Source organism: Onychostruthus taczanowskii, unplaced genomic scaffold (genome assembly GCF_017590055.1).
Source record: "Onychostruthus taczanowskii isolate IOZ18803 unplaced genomic scaffold, ASM1759005v1 scaffold6, whole genome shotgun sequence".
NCBI classification, from domain to species: domain Eukaryota; kingdom Metazoa; phylum Chordata; class Aves; order Passeriformes; family Passeridae; genus Onychostruthus; species Onychostruthus taczanowskii.
In genome coordinates this window covers 9,086,452-9,107,221 of record NW_024503679.1, presented here as the reverse complement: position 1 = coordinate 9,107,221, position 20,770 = coordinate 9,086,452, and the positions used below count along the sequence as shown (strand labels likewise).

At 42.0% G+C, this 20,770-nt stretch overlaps 1 protein-coding gene across 3 annotated transcripts; it reads right to left on the bottom strand.

Moving 5' to 3' along the window:
• Positions 1-17: 17 nt before the first annotated feature.
• On the bottom strand, positions 18-20,175 carry TM6SF1 (transmembrane 6 superfamily member 1). 3 transcript variants are annotated; one of them, XM_041418889.1, is made up of 10 exons: positions 19,994-20,173; positions 17,921-18,024; positions 17,337-17,434; positions 16,169-16,272; positions 15,235-15,317; positions 13,608-13,729; positions 9,024-9,128; positions 6,913-7,005; positions 5,841-5,960; positions 18-394 (listed from the first exon to the last, which is right to left on the bottom strand). In XM_041418889.1, the coding sequence occupies exons 1-10, from the start codon at positions 20,149-20,151 to the stop codon at positions 203-205; spliced, it is 1,179 nt and encodes a 392-aa protein (XP_041274823.1). In that variant the 5' UTR covers positions 20,152-20,173; the 3' UTR covers positions 18-202. The 3 variants fall into 3 exon arrangements, with proteins under 3 accessions (XP_041274823.1, XP_041274824.1, XP_041274825.1); XM_041418890.1 differs by having other exon boundaries at positions 204-338; XM_041418891.1 differs by lacking the exons at positions 18-394; positions 6,913-7,005; positions 9,024-9,128; positions 13,608-13,729 and having other exon boundaries at positions 5,875-5,960; positions 19,994-20,175.
• Between the last annotated feature and the right edge of the window lie 595 nt (positions 20,176-20,770).

Genomic DNA, 20,770 nt, shown 5'->3' with positions numbered 1-20,770 from the left:
GTCACAATGTTGAGAAGTGGTGCTAAAGGCAGTTGTCTTTATTTTCCCTTTTTCAGTAGGATAAACAGAGCAGACCGTGCGACTACACAGTTGTGCAATGTTACACATCTCACACGCTTCATTTGGGTTCCATCTGAGCAGTTCAGTTACATCCCAACCCAGTTATATACATAGCCAAGGACAGGAGCTGGAAACAGTTCTGCTATTCTGGTTTTTCTTCTTGTTTTGGTTTCATGAAAAACTCTGGCTTGTTGACACACCTGTAAGCGAACAGCTGAGGAAGAATCCCATACATTATGTTCAAGATCAGGAAAAACTCTTTTGCTTCTTCAGGGACTCTGTAGATGTAAGGAGTTCGAGCATGAAGAGAAGCACCAATATGGGAAAATTGAGCCTGTGGTGTGTATATAACACATATATTAAAGAAAGGTAAAGTTGATGTGTATTTTTGGAAAGATGGCATAATCTGCGTGCAAGTCTGCATCTCCAGTGACATTTTCCAAGCCAGCCCTTATTCTTATTCCAGAATTATCTATCATACTTTTGCACAGTGCTATAAAAATACAGTCTAAACTAAAATCATTAATATCTTGGTGTATGAGGCATAACTGGAACCATCAGTGGCATGGTAAGGGGTTTCTTTATGCACATGGTGGCAGTGATAATTTCATCAGGTACAGGATTCCACCCTGGCTTTCTGGGTCACAATTTGTGCATGATCCTTCCCCAGAAAAGTGGCCACTGAAGGGCACATCCCTGCAGAGCCCAATCAGGGGGAGGGCTCTCACCCACCTGCCTGGGAGGGTTGTTGGGAGTTTGGCATCAATGGGAGCAGCCAGACAGTCACTGTGAATAAAGTTAGAAAGGCGAGTCTTGGAACGTCTGTTAGTTCTGGTTTGGGTTTGAACTTTTTAATCTTAAACCCAGATTGTTCCAGATTCTGATCCCACAACTCCTGATGATTTCAGAAAATGTCTGCAATATTTGGGTTTCAGGCTTGGGCTGGTTTGAAGTATAGATTGAGCATACAGTGAAGGTTATAGGCACAGACAGGCTTGCTGGCCTGAAGCGTATTTTTAGCATAAACAAACATTTAAAGATAGAAGTGTCAGGATAGTCGGTGTCTTTTGTTTCCATCTGTTACCTGCTATTTCAAGCCACAGCTCATTCACATTAACTATTGTGTGTCCAATTTTTTCATTACTATTTAGTTAGCTAGCAGTGGAGGAGATCTGAGAAGATGAACATCAATTTGATCGTAAGGAGAGCACTGGGACACCAGGATTTTAGGAACACAGAGGAACACTATGCCAAATCACATCCTCTGTTCTGGCTTCAGCAGGAGTCATTTTGGCCTCACGTAAAACATGGTTCTGGTCACAGCAGAGTAGAAGGGGAAATAAAGTGCAGGTGTTTCAATACATCACCCCAGCAAAAGGTTAGGCTGAGACCATCCATCAAAACAGAAACAGAAATTGGTTTTCAGGTGATTCCAACCACCTCAACTGAATTGGGAGAGCTCATTGAGCAAAACCTGAGCCAGGAAACAAAGTAATCAACGAAATCAAATACAAACACACTTGAGCAGAGTGCCACTTAGCATGTTTCTGTAAATAGCTATTGCACAGCAAACAGATGTTCAGGGGCACACTGTCAGCCTTTTTGTATCAGCCTGGTAATTCACTCTGTCTCTTGCAGCCTGTTTGCTCTCACCTGCCCCAGGCAGGCCCTGCCTGTGGCCCCTGGGTGGGCTGGCTGAAATCCCTGCTGCCTGAAATCCTGCTGGGGAAGCCTCCTCAGCCCAGGCAGCCAGAGCAGCTCAGCAGCAAAGCCCTCTCGTAGCAGACTCCAGGCAGACGGACAGACAGACAGCTGCCAGCAGGCTGCAGGCAGGAGGTTTGGGCTATCTGGTGTTCCCCCAGACACTGAGAGCCTCTGGGTTGCATTTTAGAGCCTTGTCTGGGGTGAACAGGCTGCAAAGCTGCTCCTTCTTTGTGGAGGATTGTAAGACTTGCCTGTCTGCAAGAGTGGCCAGCTGTGCATCAGAGCAAGCTGATAGTAAATTTCTCATCATTCACAGTAAACCTTGTCAGAAGGGGCTGTAAGGGGATGCTTCTGAGAGACCCAGAACTCCCAGAGCCCCCAAGATGCCTGAGTATCTAAGCCTTACTGTGTGGTCTTGTCTCTTACAGGAGCTGTGGCACATTAGTGAGCTTTAATTGTTGTAAAACCAAAAAGCAGTAACATGATGTCCTGTCTGTAGCCTACAAAGATTTTTAGTGGTTAATGATGTACCATATAATGAAGTTATTGTTTATTAGACTTGTTTTTCACTGTAACACATGGCTTCTTCTTTCATTACCAAGGAGGATATTTATGTCTGTAAAGTATTTTTCTTTTTTTTTTAATTTATTTGATTTGCCTCTGTGAAAATTGTGTTATGTCTTTAATCTCCTGTGTTTCTCTTACCATGACTGTTCTCTGCTGCTACTTTTTTTTTCTTTCCCCTCTTTTTTTCCTTCTTACTTGGAGCAGGGGATATGTCTTAAAAGCAGATCTCTCACTCACCAGTGGCCCAGTGCTGCTCTTTCTTCAGGCACACTGGCAGCAAACCCCTAATTCTGACTGTCAGTCCCTGCAGAGCTCTGTGTCTGTGTGCAGCAGGCTGGTGCTCAGTGAGAGAAGCCCTGAGTCCATTGTGTTACCTCACTGTGACTGGGGTCTCTCAGCAAATAAGCCATTCCTCGGTGCTTTCTGTTACTGATCCCCTCTCCAAGTGGAGAATTTTGAGGCTCCAACAAATCTCTGAGCTGAGATTTGGCTGAGAAATCAACCAGATGAGATGCTGCAGGTAGCCTTCTAAGGTAGCCTTACATGCCCAACATGCAGCCTTTGTCACCCCTGAAGCCTTGGCCACTCTGCTCCCTGGGCATTCCCAGCAGGTGGAAGTTGCTGGATGTGTCTTGGCAACTGCACTCTGTGTCTGCCTGCTTCTCCCTGACCTGCTTGTCTGTGTGAAGCAGTCTGGATTTGGACTTTTTACAACAGTTTTTGCCTTGTTGCCTAATCATAGGTAGTATTTAAAGTATTTTTTTACCCTGCAGTTAAGGACAGAGAAGGACCCAGAAAAAGGTTAGGAGTCCTTCTTCACTCTGTGCCTTCTCTCTAAGACTGACTAAAATCAGGCAAAGACTGAAACTTTGGAAGGGTTTGGACCTGGTCTCATGAGCCTAACAAAGCCAAAAAATAGAAGGGGAGTAACCTAGAAAAACACATTCCTTGGGTTTAGGGTCTCTGGTGGACAAGAAACACTGCAGAAAGTAGCCACAAAAAAGGCAGGGTTATGGAAAACACTAAGAGGGAATAAAGGTAAACTCTACATTTAAGAAAACAGAGAAATGGGCTGCAGAGAGTTGGTGAGACTGATTTTGGCTAGTAAGGCTGTGGCTCTTCATCCCTGCTCACGTGGCTCACTTGCATAGGGAAATACCAATTCCATTAAGTTCAGAGGCTGTTCCAACCCTTTTGTATAATCAAAGCTCCTAGTACTTCACTCATGTGAAATTCAAAGAGCTCCTCCTGAAGCTTCAGAAAGTCTAGTAATTATTGGGTCACAACTGGTTTTGGAGTCTGAATGTTAGTAATGGAGTCATTCCAGCTGAGAGTTATTTGTAATTCTGAAAATCAGTAAATGTGTGTCTGTGTGAAAGGCTAGTAGGCACTTTGGAGGTTCTTAGTTTAGATGCATCACATGGTATTTTGTGACTTGTTTTTGTAAAAAGTACATCATAATGACAGAAATAAAAATAATTAAAATCTCCATGTTCCCCCTCTGTAGGAGCAGTGTTCATTCCCAGGGAGCAGTGCCCACTGCTTCCACCACCAGACACCTTTATTGGACCTTGTGTGTGAGAGGAAGCAAAGTGTGTTTTGGTAACTACATATTAATTATCAGTTAAGTGTTTTAACTTAAGGTAACAGTAGACAAACCTGTAAATGTGTTTTTTGCCTCAAAATGACAAAGCACCCTAATAATCAAGAAAGAGCCCTCAATTCTTTGTCACATGCATTTTACATCCCAGGTTGGTCACAATTTACCAAGCCAAATCAATTAAATCACATTCATTTGTAGGATAACTGAACTTCATCCTGCAGTGCATTAAAGTCAAAACCCCTCCCAAATGTCAAGAACTGTTTTTTGAAGCAAGATAAAATATGAAGAGTCCACAGCAACATAGAGTTCTCTTAATCAGTTTCTGTTAGCCCACACCATTTGCTGGTGCCAGGACAAGCTTTAAGTAGTGAAATGGGAAATGCTGAGTGTTAGTCTAATGTGTAAATGGACATCCTGAGACAGAACAACAGAGGGGTTTTAGACTTCAGCAACAAAGTTTAGCATTCATACATCTAAAAGGTACAAAGGACTGTTAAAAAAAAAAAAAAAGGTGATTATTTGTTACAGGAAACATATAAAAGGTGGGGAAAAAACCCCAAACCTACCAAAAAAAAATCACCCCCAGACTAGGAGATTGAGCTTTCTGGTAAGTTTGCAAGGTTGTGACAGTCAGCACACTCTGACTTCTGAATTACTTTCTCTTGTGTTAAAAAATCTTTGAAGGAGTGTTTTTTTCCCTGATTATCTGGGCAATTTATGGAACCTGAGTAATCTGTCAGTAGTGACAGTTCCCAACACAGCCTTGCCTACTTAGTTAGCTTGTGTTTTGTTTTTTTTAATTAGATTTTGGCCAAACACAGTTGTACAGTATTTATGATACCTTTTGAGCATCTAAGCTTCCTCATAAATGTTTGCCAGATTCTGTTTTGATATCACATGATAGTTCAAGATTCTCTATAAACTGGTAGAGAAGAAAAAGAAGTTCTATTCTCTGTGATAACTGCTCCCAAATAGAAAATACCACTCCACCCTTCTTATTGGGCAATTAAAGTGGATTGTAGTTTGTACCTATGATTATCTCAGACCTGAGGAACCAAGTGTTGGTTTGTGTTTGTCTCACAGTGGTATTTGAATTACAGTTATTGCTGTGTGTTGTTGTCACTATTGTGGCAGGATTATCGTGCTTATTTTCGACGTTGTCTGGATGTTCTGAGCACACACATTTCATTTCCTATGTACAGAACAAACCAATTGTCCCTGTGTCTCATCTGTTTAATGCTCATCTGTCTGTCATGAGTCATTTACTAGTTCCTGTTGAATTGTTTTGGTCAGTCTTCTCATAAGCATCAGCCCCATTTAGTAATTAACTACAGCTGTTTATTTAAGAGAACCAGAGTGGAATGAGTAAAAGAAAAATGATCATTGTGTGCCATTGGGAACACAAACACTTCTGAGTGTTACTGTGGTTCGTGGCCCAGGAGGTTCCCTGAGTTCCCTCAACATCATCCACTGATATTGTACATTTTGTGTGACAAGGAGACACTTTTTCTCTTTATATATTTCAAACTACCTACTTGACCAACCCATATTATGGAAACAATGTATTGTGCTGTTGTGTTGTGTTTGGGTTTTGTTGGGTTTTTTTACGATTGACTTTAAGATGGGCTTCCTTCATGATGCCAGCTAAAGAGTGCATGGTGCTTAATAAGTTTTAAATGAGCCCAATAAAAACATTGTGTAGAAGGAGAGAAGTCTGCAAAGCAAGAATGTGGTCATTAGAGAGTAGTAGATTTGATTATTCACTCCCTTAAATTAATGGGTTTTTACAGATATGAAAGGTGATCTGGGTTACATCAGCACAAAACCTACATGGGAAGATCATTGATTCCATAGGTCTCTACTTATTATAATGTAATTTAAAAGTGAAGATATTGCAAAGAAATACCTGAGCTAGTCCTCCAGCATGTATAAGGGTCAAATCAGGCATCCAGGAGCAGCCAGGCACCAGCAGGCCATACAGAGCAATCACATAGTATGGCACTGAGTAGAACATGTATGCCAGCATCTGCATTTCAAACACAAATATTAGTTGCTTTGCAGTGTGAGGGAGATGTATTTAAAAATCAGTAAGCTGCTCACTGAGGAGTTGAGACTGCTCAAAATTACACTTCTGGTAGCAGTGATTCCCAGGCCTTTTTGTCACACCTGGATGCTATTGACTGGATCCAGCTACCCTGAGGTTTCTCCCGATATTGGTGGCTGTTGTCTCCTTGCCCCATCCCTACACACTTCATTCAGGACATATATTCCTGCCCCTTACTATCCTGAGACCATGCCAGAAAGCATGGCCTGGCTTAACTCCTTAATGCAGGGAGCCTTTGTCAGGCTGCACTGCACTCTCAGCTGGGAGCTGTGGGACACAAGCCATGCCCTGCCTTTCCCAGGAAGAACTCATCCAGCAGTGACACTTGGTTTCTGCTCATTTCCTCACCCCTGTGCCCTCTGACTGCTTTGGGCCCTGTCCCCTGCAGCAGCCAGGCTTGCAAAAGAATGTCAACATCAAATTCTACAGAATTAAAGCACAACATTCCCTCATCTGCAATGCCTTTTGTATGCAGTGCCCTTTTTCAAGAGTGTGTCACTGGGGATGGAAGTGCAATGTGAGCCTAAGGAATCTAGTCCTACTGCACCCCTTCCTGCCTCAATTCCTGACTGAAAGTCTACTTTGCCTTTCTAAGGAGGGGAAATGAACATCAAAAAGCACACAGATCTGTTTCATGGGCTGTGTTAAAAGAACCCTGAGTAATTAGGATGTGTAGCTCGATGTCACCAATTTGAACCTAAGTTAAGCTTATCACACAAGGATTGCTATCCTACAATTGCTAGAAATGGTACTGGAAAATACCCTTTAACTTGCCATGAATGGTAATTCCCATATTAATCTTTTCATCTCTGAAACCCATGGCTTCATCTTTGTTTACAAATCCCTCTTTAGCACTCCATGGGCAGTGCTTTACCTGGAGCTTGGGATAGGCAGCAGGATCCTTTATGTAGGGCTCGTGCAGTTGGATGTACAGCCGGCAGAGCTCAGCAGGGCAGTCCAGGGCAATCTGAGAAGGGGTTTTAAAACTTCCAGTGATCAATTTGTTCTGAAACCAGCCAATTTAACACATGTTACCAGCCCTAGGTGCACTCATGGTCTGCAGCACAGATACCCTGGAGCTTGCAAAGGTGATCCATGTGGTCCCCAAATAAAAGGGGAAGTGCAGCCTCCTCTCAGCTCCTGCTCAGTGGGCTTGTGAGGAAATGCTGGCAGCCTGCTTTGAAGATTTTGACTGGAAGAGAATTTAGCCAGTTGGCTATGCTGTTGTAAAAGTATAATTGCTATTGATTTGCTCTGGTAAATAGCCTTTGATCCCACCAAATGAACTTTCCAATGGAAAATTGCTCTAAGAGTGGAAACTTCAGGATAAGCACCCAGTTTTAGGGTGGCAAGCTATGGATGTGGTCCAAGAAAAGAGCTGCACTGGGACAAGGCAGCAGTGGAGAGCAATGCATAGGATAGGTGTTACTTAAAGTAATTTTTGAGAGTAGTAAAGGAGAGATTACTGGATTTTACATTCCTATAGGAAGAAAAAGTTACAAATAAACATGGATAAATTGCAAAAATAGTTCCTTTTCATGATAGGCCTTAAAACTACTACAAAAAATTCTGCTCTAAATTGAGCTAGCAATCCATGTGAGCAGCTGTCCCTGGGCTTGTCTGTGGCATCGTTAATGCCTGGGCTACAGGGCTGAACGGCACGTTTGGCACAGCTCAATTTCATGTGCATTTGTTGTGTGACTCTGAGGAGGAAATGCAAAACTTTCCAGTCAATATTCCTCCCTGTTCTTTTCCTTCATGGGCACCCAAGAAGCAGGTCTGAGTGGACTATAATGGATTGTGTTTTAGGAACTTTTGCACAAAATTATGGTTCCTGCATTTTACACAGAGATGTTCAGTTAATCTCTGTATGTATAATCAAGGCCAGTAAGCAATTCCTGCTTGGTGAAGGAAATATATAAGGAAATTACCACAGTCTCAAAATCAACAAAACTAATTCCTCTGAGAAACGAAGTGGGACTGCAGAGCCATGTAAGACCATGAGACCAATATTTTCCACAGTGAAATTACAGGTAAACCAGCTGATTTCACCTGTGTCAGTGGTTCCCTGAAGTAAAGTGATCTACAGGAAATAAAGCAGTCTGACAGAAGAAAAAAAATATTTCTGAGAGGCAAGTTTTAAGAGAAAGAGAAGGTGAGAGGAATGTGAGCAGCACAACTACAAAAGGACATTCTGCGCTAGGTAAATAAAATGTTGCTGGGTATTTATCATCACCTTCTACTTGAATGATTCCAGAAAGGATCAAATCTACAAATCAAGCAAGCAGGCAGTTATCTGAGATGCCTAAACATTTGAGCTGTGCTCACTGAATGACACACAAGTTTCATTCTGCTTAAGACAGAAAATGCATTAGGGCTGACAAGGGAATAGATTTACCTATGACTGGATTTACTCCTGAAAGCATTTTCAGTACTGCTTCCTTCCCTCAGAAATTTTGATTCAATCAACTATTGAGAGAGCAACCATTTTTTAAAATTGTCTCTTGGAAAGTAGAAATAATGTGTATTGTTCACAACGTGGATAATTTTTTTTCCTTTTAGGTGGAAATGTTCTCCTCTAACTCATGCAATGTAAGCTAACTTGGTTTTGTATATAATTTTAAATATGCATTACTGCTTAGAAAAACATGAATACAGAATTACTTTAGTTGCTTTTTCTCCATGTTCTGGGCCATAAATGGAACAACAGACCAATGGAAACAAAGTTTTAGGTCGTGTTGATTTTCTCTTGGGATGCTCTTTACTCTGGTGGTTTGCACCTCCTTTTGAAAAACATGCTGCAAACAGCACAAAATGGAGAAGCAAAGCACCAATAGTTATATATAATTTATCCTTTTATATCTAAGGCCTGTTTGAACCCAAATGTTACAGGATTTCCCCTGACCACAATGTACGTGCTTCTTCACACAGACTCAAACGTTCAACTGAAAATTAGCTTAAATTATTAAAATATATTCAACTTACCATGCCCCTGAATATGCAAAACCCCGTGGCTAGAATGAGGTATGCAGCTAACATCAAATCTATTGGTCTTCTTAAGAGTCCTTTCTTCTGGACTTCCTGAACCACCTGCAACACAGAACATGGTCAGTAGGTACAGCCTGGCTCCATGCCACGTGTGTTCCACTCCAGATCAGTCACTGCAGAGAGGGTGGAGTGGTGAAACATCACATCTATCCATTGATTTCAGAAAGATTTCCACCTAAAAAGGCAACTCCAGACTTTATAGAATGTAGTGAGGAAAATTCATCTGAATAAACTCTAGAAATGGATGGATCCAACTGAAGCCATTTCAATACAGATTAGTGTCATTTCAAGCAACCTAAATCAAATGAACACTAACTCTGCAATCACCTAAGGCTTTAAAGCAGCATAATTTCTTCAAAATTGTCTTTTTGTAATTGGAAATAATTTGTTTTCCTGAATGTCCCTATGTAGAAAAGCCTTGGAAATGTAGATTTGTCTCAAACATTTGAAGTTCAATCCAGTATACTTTGTAAAAGGACTGGATCCATCTCATTATTGAATGCTGGTTTTCAGCAGCTTCTGACACTATTAAAATTAATGGACTATCACTGGCATAAAATAAAAGCTTTTCTGTGGCTGGTTGAGTCCTCTGCTGAGTTCAGTGAGCAAATATTGTATGTCAGTGTGCATTGCAAAAATAGAGAATGAAATGTGTGTGTATGGAGTATGTGGAAACCCTTCCTCTTCTATCACTGAACCCTGGGAATTCCTGGGATGGCACTGAGGCACCTCCAAGGCCTGGCTCTGATCTTGTGCCTCCTTTCCTCAGCACAGGAATCCCTCCTGCTGCAGGGACAGAGGGGAGGGGATCACACTGCAGAGCAAAGGCCATTTCCATGTCTAATGGGGAAGGTGCCTTGGGGGAACCAAAGGCATCTCTGCCTACACAGTAAAACCTACAAGGAAATCATGTGAGCCTCACTTTCTGCACTGTGTAGTCACAGACAAAACTATAAACACCTCAGAGTATCTGTCTGTAGTTCAGAGGGAAAACTTCCCCATGTATATGTGTTACTCATTTCCTCTTCCTTTTTATTGGCCGTTTGTTGGCATGCAGACAGCAAAAGAAAAACCTGATTTCCTTCCTGTTATACACTTGTAGAATTGTCTCCAGAGTGCAAAACAAAAATTAGGATGCGGGGGCACAGTTAAAAGCACACAGGATCAAGATACTCACAATAAAGTTATTGAAACAGGAGAAACAATCTTGCAAGCACAATTTCTGAGCAAATAGTACAAGATCTGGATTGCAGATTAACAAAAATAAGGCTCTGGCAAAAATAAGCCATCCCTTTCATAACAATTGTTTTCTGATTTTATTTTAAAGGATCTTTTTCAGAAAAAAAAGGTGACACCTTTGTTTGATTTTCTAACACAAGTAACAGGTTTTGGCAGTATGGTGTCACTTCACAGTATTCAGAGTACTGGTGTAGGAGTATTTTTAATATTACCTGCAAAGAATGCCTATATTCAAATATTTCTTCCTGTGAAAGAAAAAGGCCACTTATGGCTGAGTTACAAATCATTTTCAATTGTAGACTACCTAGGATAATGGAAAGCTGATATATTTGCTTTCCATTTTGGACTATGTATGAAGCTTATAGATATGCATAATCTCCTCTTTTCAAATATTTCAATAGTCCTCTTTAAATATTAAATGGATGTGTGCACTCACTGTAATCACAAAGCTACAATAGAACTTTGTGCTTAGAGGGTTTGGAGACAAAGCCACTGTAAGTGGAAGCAACCCTTGGTGCAGTACTAGTTTGTGAAATTGCCAGGGTACAGAAAACTCACACCTTTTTTCTTTATGCATGCAAACAAAATGAAAATGCATAGCTTAAAAAAAAAAAAAAAAAAAAAAAGGAAAAAAAGCAGAAGCAAGAATTTGAAAGGTTGCACTTTGCTGACTACTAAAGAGCAGTTTTTCCTTACCTTTCTTTAACCCACCCCATGCTAACCTGAATTACATGTTAAGAACACTGGCCAAGCAGAGCTAAACTGCATTACATGTTAAGTTACACATCTGGCCAAGCAGAGCTGGCCTGCCAGGGGTTTCCCATGCACTGCAAACAACGCTGAACTCTGCCCAGATCTCTGCAGCCCCAGGGATTCTTTTGTGCAGCAAGGAGGAAGGAAGTGGCCAGGCATGCTTTGCAATTCCTCTGACTTCCAGGAAAAAGCTATTTTCCATAACTTCTGAGAGGCTTCTTATGTCATCAGTTTTAGGGAAATGGAATAATCTTTTGTGCTGTCTGTAAAAGTCAGTCCCTTCAGAATTCATGTACAAGTCTGAATTTGTGAATTAATTCTGTTAAAGATTTTTAAATTCCATTAAACTTTTCTGAGCTGATATACTTGCAGATAAATCTGTTGGGCTTTGTAAAGACTGCAGCAGAGCTGGGCTTGATTCCAAATGAGGGCACAGCTCCATTCCACTCCCCTGCACCCCCTCTATTAGAAAGCAACCAAAACTTGAATACCTTTCCTCTGCCCCCACAGTGATTATATTTTTAACTAACAGGTTTGTAATAATATTATAGCAATGTATACCTTGGCCAACAGAATACACTTTGCTTCTGTTGCTTTCATGTAAGTATTTTCCTGTATACTAATTATAGCATGTTTAAAAGCATGTTACATTTTCTTCCTAAATCTTCTCATGCCAACTCTGAATAATTATAGTTTAAAAAAAGATAAATTTTACAGCTAATTCCAAATGATCTACTGAAATGCTCAGGACTTATAATGATTATCTCACTGATTAGTAGCATTAAACACAATTATTTCCTGGAAACAATTCTTAATTTGGGACTGAAAAAGTCGCATGAAAAATTCATGAGAAGTCACGTTAAGGCATGCTCAGATATGGAGCATAATTTACTTGTGAAGACTAAATACAACTTCTGAAAAGCAAACAGCTTGGGTGGGCTATGAGGTCCCACTGAAAGGAATCAAGGCTTTTTCTATAACCTTCTGGGCAAGGAAGTTTAGGTTTCCAAGAAAGGATTCACAAAGAAGTGCAATGTTAAATTTTCAGGTCATCAGCTTTTCTGAACTTTCTTTTTGAAATAGAATATTAAATCTAAGTTTCTCTGAAATATATACTAAATTAAAATATCAAACCTAGGTAAGCAGTTTATCTCCTGCTAAGCCCAGGAGACATGGCTGTATTTCAGCAAGTAATCAGTCCATCACATATTTTCTATAATGTCTGTTTCTATAGTATTCCTAATACCAGGAAAATAAACTCAAACCTTCATCCACGCTCCACACTAAGGCTGCTCTCACTGATGTGTGCAGTAAAAATTGCCATCACTACCTTTAACTACACTTGATGAGTCTAAAGAATGTGCTTCTGGCCAGAAGTAGTGGCTCCTTCAAATGAATCAGCTCAAGTGGCTTTGGGGTGGGACAGGAGGTGGTTTCCTGGGCTTACAGGTGGTTTCCTGTAAGCCTCTGCAGGACAGCAGAAGGTTTAGCACCTGAAGATTCCTTCAATTTGCCTTCCATAGGGATTTACCCTAAAAGCTGTGATTCTGTAGGTGTTCTTCAGCCCTGAGGAGATATGAACACCTCTCTGTGCTTCTCTTTCCTCCTGGCTGGCTGGATGTTGTGTTCCCACCTCTCTGGGCAGCTCTGTCCTCCTGTCCTGCTGTCACTCTGTGCCACTCCCCCTCTGGCTGCCTGCTGGCTCTGAGCAGCCACCAATCCTTCATCTCTGTCCCTGTTTGCAGGAACAGCATGAACCTGACTGAGCCTCAGGCGCTCTTTGATGCAAAAATATTAATTGATTATATTGCTCACAACTGATAGGGAGTGCTGCAGCAATAAACTGGCTTGCCTACAGCAACTAAAAGATCTCTTCTGTGCTATGTACTGCAGGGGTCTTTTTGACCTTTTTTTATAAAACAGTGCATAAACTATTAATGCATTGTTTTGATGTCTCAGTTAATCTTATTACAACCCATGTAGTTATTTCAAAGGCAAAAGTGTTAAAAGTTTTAAGCAAAAATGTTTACAGATTTTTTACAAGAAATGTGTAAAGAATTTTTGTATCAATTTATGTACAGGGTCTCACCTCTAAAATCTAATATTACAGAAAGCACATACAAAAATTATTAAATTACATGAGATCTGTAAGTCATATCTGCAGAAGAGTACTTTCCTGCAGTGTTTCTACAGGATTTTGTGGTGCTTTAAGAAGCTGGTAAATGCCAGTATTTTCATTGGCTAAGAAACTGAAACAGACAGAAACTGAATAGAGGTTAGAAACACAATTACACCTGTGAATGGGTTCTTTACTCTTGACATGAGATTCTTTTGCTTCTTCTTTATTCCCCCATAATGAAATAGTCCTGCAGTATAGATATTTTTGCAGTTTTCAGAGCCAGACAGCAATTGTCATAAGAGTGAGCAGTCACAGCACATTCCATCAGGGGACCTATAAAACCCACCAGAAACAGCCAGCTTATGTCAGCTGCCCTGACAGGAGCCAGCACTGAGATACAATAGAATTACCTTCACTGGGGTGTCGTGAGTCACTGAAGGTTGGTTATAAATCCTGAACCCAGCCCATATGGGGAGGCAGACATATGGTATACTTAGGAAAATAGCAGGACACACTTTTGCTCCATATTTGCCTGTTAAAAAATTATTACAAGATTTATGAGAATTAGTAAGCTCTGTTGCAGAAGAATTAAAAAATATGCTATGTAACATCAAACCTGAAGCAACTATGGTCATGTAAACAAAGATAAAACATTAGAAATCACTAATGTTAGCACACAAATCCTCTTGAAAATCACATCCTCAGCAGAAGTAGAGACACAGGTAAAAGAGAGCCCATGATACAGGAAGCCATTTCAGAATTAGGGACTTTTTGAGAAGATGGGAAGCCACATCTGTCACTGCATTGGGTATAGGATGGGACAGCCTTCAAACCTCTCAATGGAACCTGCTTCAAACAGAGACCTCACTCTTTCTAAAATGGGGGATAAAATGTAAAAAATTTTTCAAGATCTGATGCTGCATTTATTTTCCAAAGTGCTGATTTCTCCCACAGGCCTGTACTGAGGACAAAACTTTCAGAGAGGTCTCCTCAGCCTCAGGTAAACGAGGAAAATGTGTCTGTGGCACTGGCTGCTCTGTGTCAGAAAGGCAGATGGCAGGCATGCTCTTGAGAGGCTTCTAAGAGGACAGAGGAAGGGACAGTCCCACTAAACCTGCTCTTCTCTGTGGTGAGTCTATCTTCAGAGGAGCGAGCTGGGCTGGCCAGCTTTTCTCCTCTGGCATGAAAAGCAAGTGACCTTCCCTAAAGCTGACTGCAGGATTTGGACACATCAACATTTTTCTCAGCTGAGCATTTTTCAACTTTGCAACAGTTTAAGCTTAGCTAAAAAGGAAACCTTTTCTTGAGAAAGGTTTCACCCTTAATGGATCACCTGCCAGTAACACTGATGTCAGTATTTTTATTGAAATCCTCACCTCTAACAGCACAGATTTATGTTAGAAATCTAGGAATGTTAAATTTAGTTTGAAAACAGAATAACTTCCAGATTTGACTTTTAAAGGTGATTTGGGTGCCTCTTGTAAGCTGTTGGAAAGTCAGACTTCTAAGCAAATTGGAAATTTTATGCAAAGTAAGGTTTATATTTTTATGATACTGAGACGTTGTCTCATTACTTAAACCTGGTTTAGATTAAAACCTTATGCATATACCAAAACACAATACTTTATTTTTTCACCTTGAAAGCAAAGTAAATGTAAAGGGTTTTTTGTTTTTTTCCCAGTCTTCATCTTTTCTTCCTCATATTTAAATTTTAGGATTGATACTAAAAGACGTTGTCTCATTACTTAAACCTGGTTTAGATTAAAACCTTATGCATATACCAAAACACAATACTTTATTTTTTCGCCTTGAAAGCAAAGTAAATGTAAGGGGTTTTTTGGGTTTTTTTCCCCAGTCTTCATCTTTTCTTCCTCGTATTTAAATTTTAGGACATCTTGTGTCTCTTTACATTCCTAAAATGCCTCTTTCATATTAATACAGAAATGAACCAACACTGCACTAAACTATAGATAGCACAAAGCTGAATTTAGAAAATGTTTCACAGGAAAAAGCTGGTCATATAAATTACTTCCTTACCCACAATATTTCCAGGCATAAAGACAATGATGCTCATGATAATGGAACCCAGCCAGTAGAGACCAATGGTTCTATAGCTTTGTCTGTTAAAAAAAGGAAACAAGACATAATTATTGAACTATTTCTAAAAATTCCCTACCCTGAATATAACAGTCATTGCTGAGGTTGTATTTTACCAAGTGGAGGCTTTCAAAACCTGTACCACAAATCAAGAATGGATTGTTGCCTCTCAGAGGGGTCATGGAGAAATCCTACACGTGTGGGACAAGGTTATCACATTCTCAGCACAGGCTTTGGGCATACTCAGTTGTTTGCTGTTGTGTCACTCCTCTGAAGGCTGACTGCACGAGTTAGCACATCACAGGCTGTATAAAACTATAAGACAATTAACAATTAATCTCATACTGTTAATGCTATTGTTACCAGCAGGTATATTTGTCTCTGGAATTTAAGTGCTTATTCTCAGAAACTCCTCATTCAACAGCAAGAAGCATAAGAATCTCTAGCAATAACCTCTTTTTCTGTTAAACTTCATGTCACTCTCTAACAGGGATGAGAGATCATCATGGTGTTAAGCAATATATTATTCCTATCATAAATTTTTTATTTGAAAAACAATTTTTTTTCAAGCATGCTTTTAATGCACATCCTCTTTCAGCTTTTAGCTAAGACAAAGCCATGTGGATGTGCTACAGTCTGCTGCAGGGTGAAGACAGGATCCATCTCCATGCATTTTCTGGGCTTAGTCAGCTGAGAGGAAGGGTAACTTGGCAAGGGTAGAACCCCTGAAAGTAATGAAATTTCAACAGCGTTGCTTTGGCCTACAACATGAAACCACCCCAAAATAAAAGCCTAAGTACTGCATGGAAAAGAAAGGTCTTTGAAGATGATGTGAGAATGCAAGGCAGGTGAGCAGTGCCCAGATCAGACTCACTCCCAGGCAATAGCTGCCACCATCAGCAGGTACATCAGGTAGTGCGCCGAGCCGTCCCAGTAGCAGATGACGTGGCCGTAGGCGGTGTTCAGGTAGGGCTCCCCCTGGGAACGGGGTTTGGGAGGAGACACAGAGCTTAGAGCAAGAGAAACAACCAAAAAGCACAGCAAGAAACAAGTTCAGAACAATAACTAATGTTCCTTCAAGCAGTGCTACAGCTTCTGACTGACAATCCACATTTCAGCTTCTGACTGACAATTCACATTTCAGCTTCTGACTGACAATTCAAAATTCAGCTTCTGATTAACAATCCACATTTCAGCTCCTGACTGACAATTCACATTTCCCAGCACAGAGCTGGCCCAGGCAGGATCAGGCAGAACTGAAGGAGTTCCACACCTGCAATAAAGGGTGCAAGATGGAAACTCCTGTGTGTGACTGTCAGCTTCACTCTGCCACATTATGAAAATATGACTTTTTCATATTTTAGTGATAAAAAGCTACAAAATAAAGATAGATTTAGCATACAACAAACACAGATGTATTTAGATCGCTAGATCTACAGCAGTACTGAATATATGGATGTCAACACAAAACCTTGTAGGGTCCAACTCATTTCACACTTAAGTTCATGGAATCTTTTCAATGACTTCAGTGACTTTCCTGTCAAGCTCTTACTGAGCTATTTTTGGTGGATGTTGATATTCAGCAGCCAGCAGATTCTGCTGACTAGGTATCTGGCATCATCATTTTTTAACTCTACTTTAATTCCTTCTGGTAAAGTGATTAGGCAAAAATAAAGGAGCAATTTTGTTTTCTTCTTGGTAACACATTTTGGAGTGGTAACTCAACCACTGCTGAGTGCTCTCTGTGGTTTTCTGCCATCATGTCCAGGCCCTTCAATTCCCACAGAAGTTAACACAGAACAGGGTTCCTGAAGTTAACTGTAACAACAATGGAGCTTGAAAGCTACATTATTGCTGCCAAATGAGTCAGGAGATTGCAAGCCAATGAAGGTTTTATCCATAACAATAACGAAGCAGGTCAACTACAAAATTCAAGGAGACTGTTTTGAATGTGTAAGTGGCTATTTTTCTGTGACAAATACTACACCAAGTTATTTTTACTGAAGATTTTATTTACATTTGTAAGCCAAACTACTATTTACCTCTCTCAAGTAATGAGTCATGAATCCATCAATAATTCCATCCTGTTCCAGTCCAATTATTAGATTCACTACACTGGTAAAGGCAAATACAGCATAAACTGTAATAGGAAAAAGGGAAAAAAATTAATTAAAAAATTCTTGGAATCACACAGTTGCTTCACAGTCCAATAAATTGTCAGGCAGAGATCTATTGAACTGGATGTGTCAACTTCGAGGTCACAGACATTCAGCACACAATACGACTCTCCCATATAGCTCAGGATTGTTTAATTAGTGGTTGGTTAACACAGCTCTTAGGAAGCTTTTCTGAGGAATGTGAAATTCTGTGGAGCTGCAGGCACAGCCCCCACGGAAGGTCAGTGTCTGCAGACAGGACTGTGCAGCCTTTCAAAAATCTTGGGCACACGGAGTTTACAGCCCTGACTGTGAAAGGAAAGGAGAAAGGACAGCAAAAAGGAGCAGAGAGGAAAGCATGACTTGTCATGTTTGCAGGTGAGCAAGGCAAAGTGCAGAAGCCACAGCAGCCTAGAGCAAAGCCACGGGTGAGGCAGTCACTGCTGCGAGCCAGCTTTAGCAGGACATACCATAGAACAGAGGGTCTTTGGGTGGCTTCCTCTTGACAAGAACACGAGCTGACAGAGCAATAAGAACCAGAACCAGCAATCCAACTGCAACAATCACCCAGGAACTGCAACAGCATGGAAAAAAAAAAAAAAAAAAAAAAAAAAGAAAAAAGAAGAATTTAAAAGACAAAAAAAAAAAACCCCCAGGAACAAAAAAAAAAGGAAAAAAAAAAAAAAAAAAAAAAAAAGAAGAATTTAAAAGAACGACTGATAGAATTTTGCTTTGTCAGCCAGCTGTCCTCAAACTCACATACTCATGAAGTAACTTTTAATAATTTAAAATACAGATATTTAAAGTTTATTGCATAGTCTGCCATGGTATTCATCCTATAGTTTTGCAGAATTTATGTGCCTCTCTTTGCACGTCTGATCAGCTAAAAAAAGAAAATATGAAACTAACTAGATGAACAACATAGCCAGAAATCTAGATTTGTCTGACTAAAATCAGTTTTCATACTAAAATAAACAGAAACTATAGGAAAATGAAAGGGCAATGAAAGATGAGGATCAAACCCACAGAGATTTCAAGGCCAAAAAGGATCATTGGGGACATTTTATCTAACCTCAGTAATAAATGATCTACTCTGGAGATTATAAATTCAAAAATAAATCCCATCAGTCCCGAGGAATAGGAGTAGCAGTGTGGGCACCTCTGATGGATCTGGGCTAATGTTCAGTTATGGAAGTGCTACCAGAGACTCTGGCCCTACAAGGCAGGACCACTTGAGCAGGTTCAGTGACCAGCACAGGTGGGCTCAGGCAAAAGGATCTTTTCCCTGGAGATGGAGCTATAATGTTACTGCATGGACAGTGGGAGTGGCATAAAGTACAAAAAAATCTTTGTCACAAAGCAAATTTGTCTCCTTCCCCAAGAAAATGCAAGTTGGAAAATCAGTTTAAAATTATTTCATAGCTCTAAGGGTGTAAATTATCTTTAGCTCTCTTTAAGGTAAGATTCTCCTCCTCAGTCTTCACTTTTGTCCTTGTGCAAGGGAAAAAAATGGAGGGGAAAAATTAGGTAAAGTCCAGAAGCATAAGCTAAAAATATCTGGTACATAATTTTACACATAGTACCACCCTGTTTCAAGAAAACAGGTTGTGTATGAACAAATTATATTACGGCAATATCACCCTTAGCGAAACTTGACTTAAAATTATTGCAAAGAATTTACAAGACCAAATATTTCAGAATATACACACATAGTTTCTAAGTCAGGATGAGCAGTACTAGCTTGTTGATTTACGTTATGCTTTGAATCTTCTGCTAGTCTGTTTTCCCAGTGATGAATTTCTTCATACCATTACAGCTGTTAGTATTGCAGTGACTTTTCACTGCAGTCTATCAATTTGAAATAAATATTGGCAGTTAATCAAGTAAGTCACCATGTGTTATTTGACATTACCCTAGCAATGAGAAACAAAAAAATTCAATTATGGGCCAGAAGGAGGAAAATGGGGAAGGAACAGATGTAGCAAAAAACAAGAAGCAAATATTTGTGCAGTAAAGTTGCAAAACACCTCGGGCTGTGGGATCACAAAATACCACGCAGACCTTTAAGTGAAGCGGGTTCTGTCATGAGGAAAGGCTTTCCTTTCCCAGACCTGCGGTTTCTCCCGGGATCCCGGTGTTCGGCAGGGCGAGCGCGCGGGGTCACTTCCCGCGACAGCGCGGGCTGGGGGTGCCCGCGGGCAGCCCGGGCTCGGGAGCTCTGCGGGGCTGCCGAGCTCTCCCGCTCGCTTTGGAACAGAATTGGATTTCGGTGCCAGTGCCCGGGGGGAGGCCGCGGTCCCGGCGCGGAGCGGGCGCTGCCCCGGGGCCGGCGGCACCGCGCCCTCGGCGGCACGGCCGGCCCGGGACGCGCTCCGGGGATGGCCACCGGCAGCGAGCGCGTCCCGCCGCATCCCGGCTCGGCTCCCGTCTGAGGACGCGGGCAGGACCCGGCAGCGGCGAGGCCGCCCCGCTCCGCCGCCCGCCCCGTCCCGCTCACCCCGCGCCGCCGCTACGAACGCCCCGCCGGGCCCGTCCCGCCTCACCTGCCGGTGGCCGCCAGGCAGTTGAAGAGGTACGTGACGGGGATGGCGGTGAGCGAGAGCACGAACACGCCGGTGGCCGCCGAGGCGCTCATCCCCGCGGCGGGAGGCGGCGGCCGCCCTGCGCGCCCCAGCCCCGGCCCAGCGCCGGCCCGCCCCATGGCGGCACCCCCCCGCCCGCGCCGCAAAGGTTAAATCCGCCTCGGAAACCGGAGCCGCCCGGCGCTCCTCCGGCGGCTCGGGCAGCGCCTCCGCCCGCCCCGGGGCTCGCCCCGCTCCCCCTGGCCCCTGCCCCGCGGCTGGGGATTGCCCGACGGGCGATGCCGCCCTCTCGGGACAGGGGGTGCGGGTCCAGCCCCGCGGGGACGGACGCTCCTCCGGTGACCGACGGAGGCGACGTGCCAAGGGCTGCTGTGACAGCCGAGCCGAGCGCCGCGGGCTAACCGCGGGCTCAAGGCACGGCGAGGAGCCGCGGCGGCGGCAGCCGGGGCACGAAGCGATCCGGTGTCGTGGGAGGTGGTGGATGGAGAGAGGGTCCCTTGGTCCGGATAGTGCGGAACTCCCTGAGAAACCCTTAAAAAAATTATGCATCTCTTTTGCGTCAGTATTTAGCTAGGTTATTATTAACAAGGGCATTAGCGTTTTAGAAATGTCGGGGGGAAAAATGAGTTCATATTTTCCATTTAAGTGCCAAAAAAAAAATTAGCAAAACCTAGGTATATGTTTGACCTTTTCCATCAGCCTTTTCTTCCGGGCTTCAAACTTTGCCTATACCTCAAT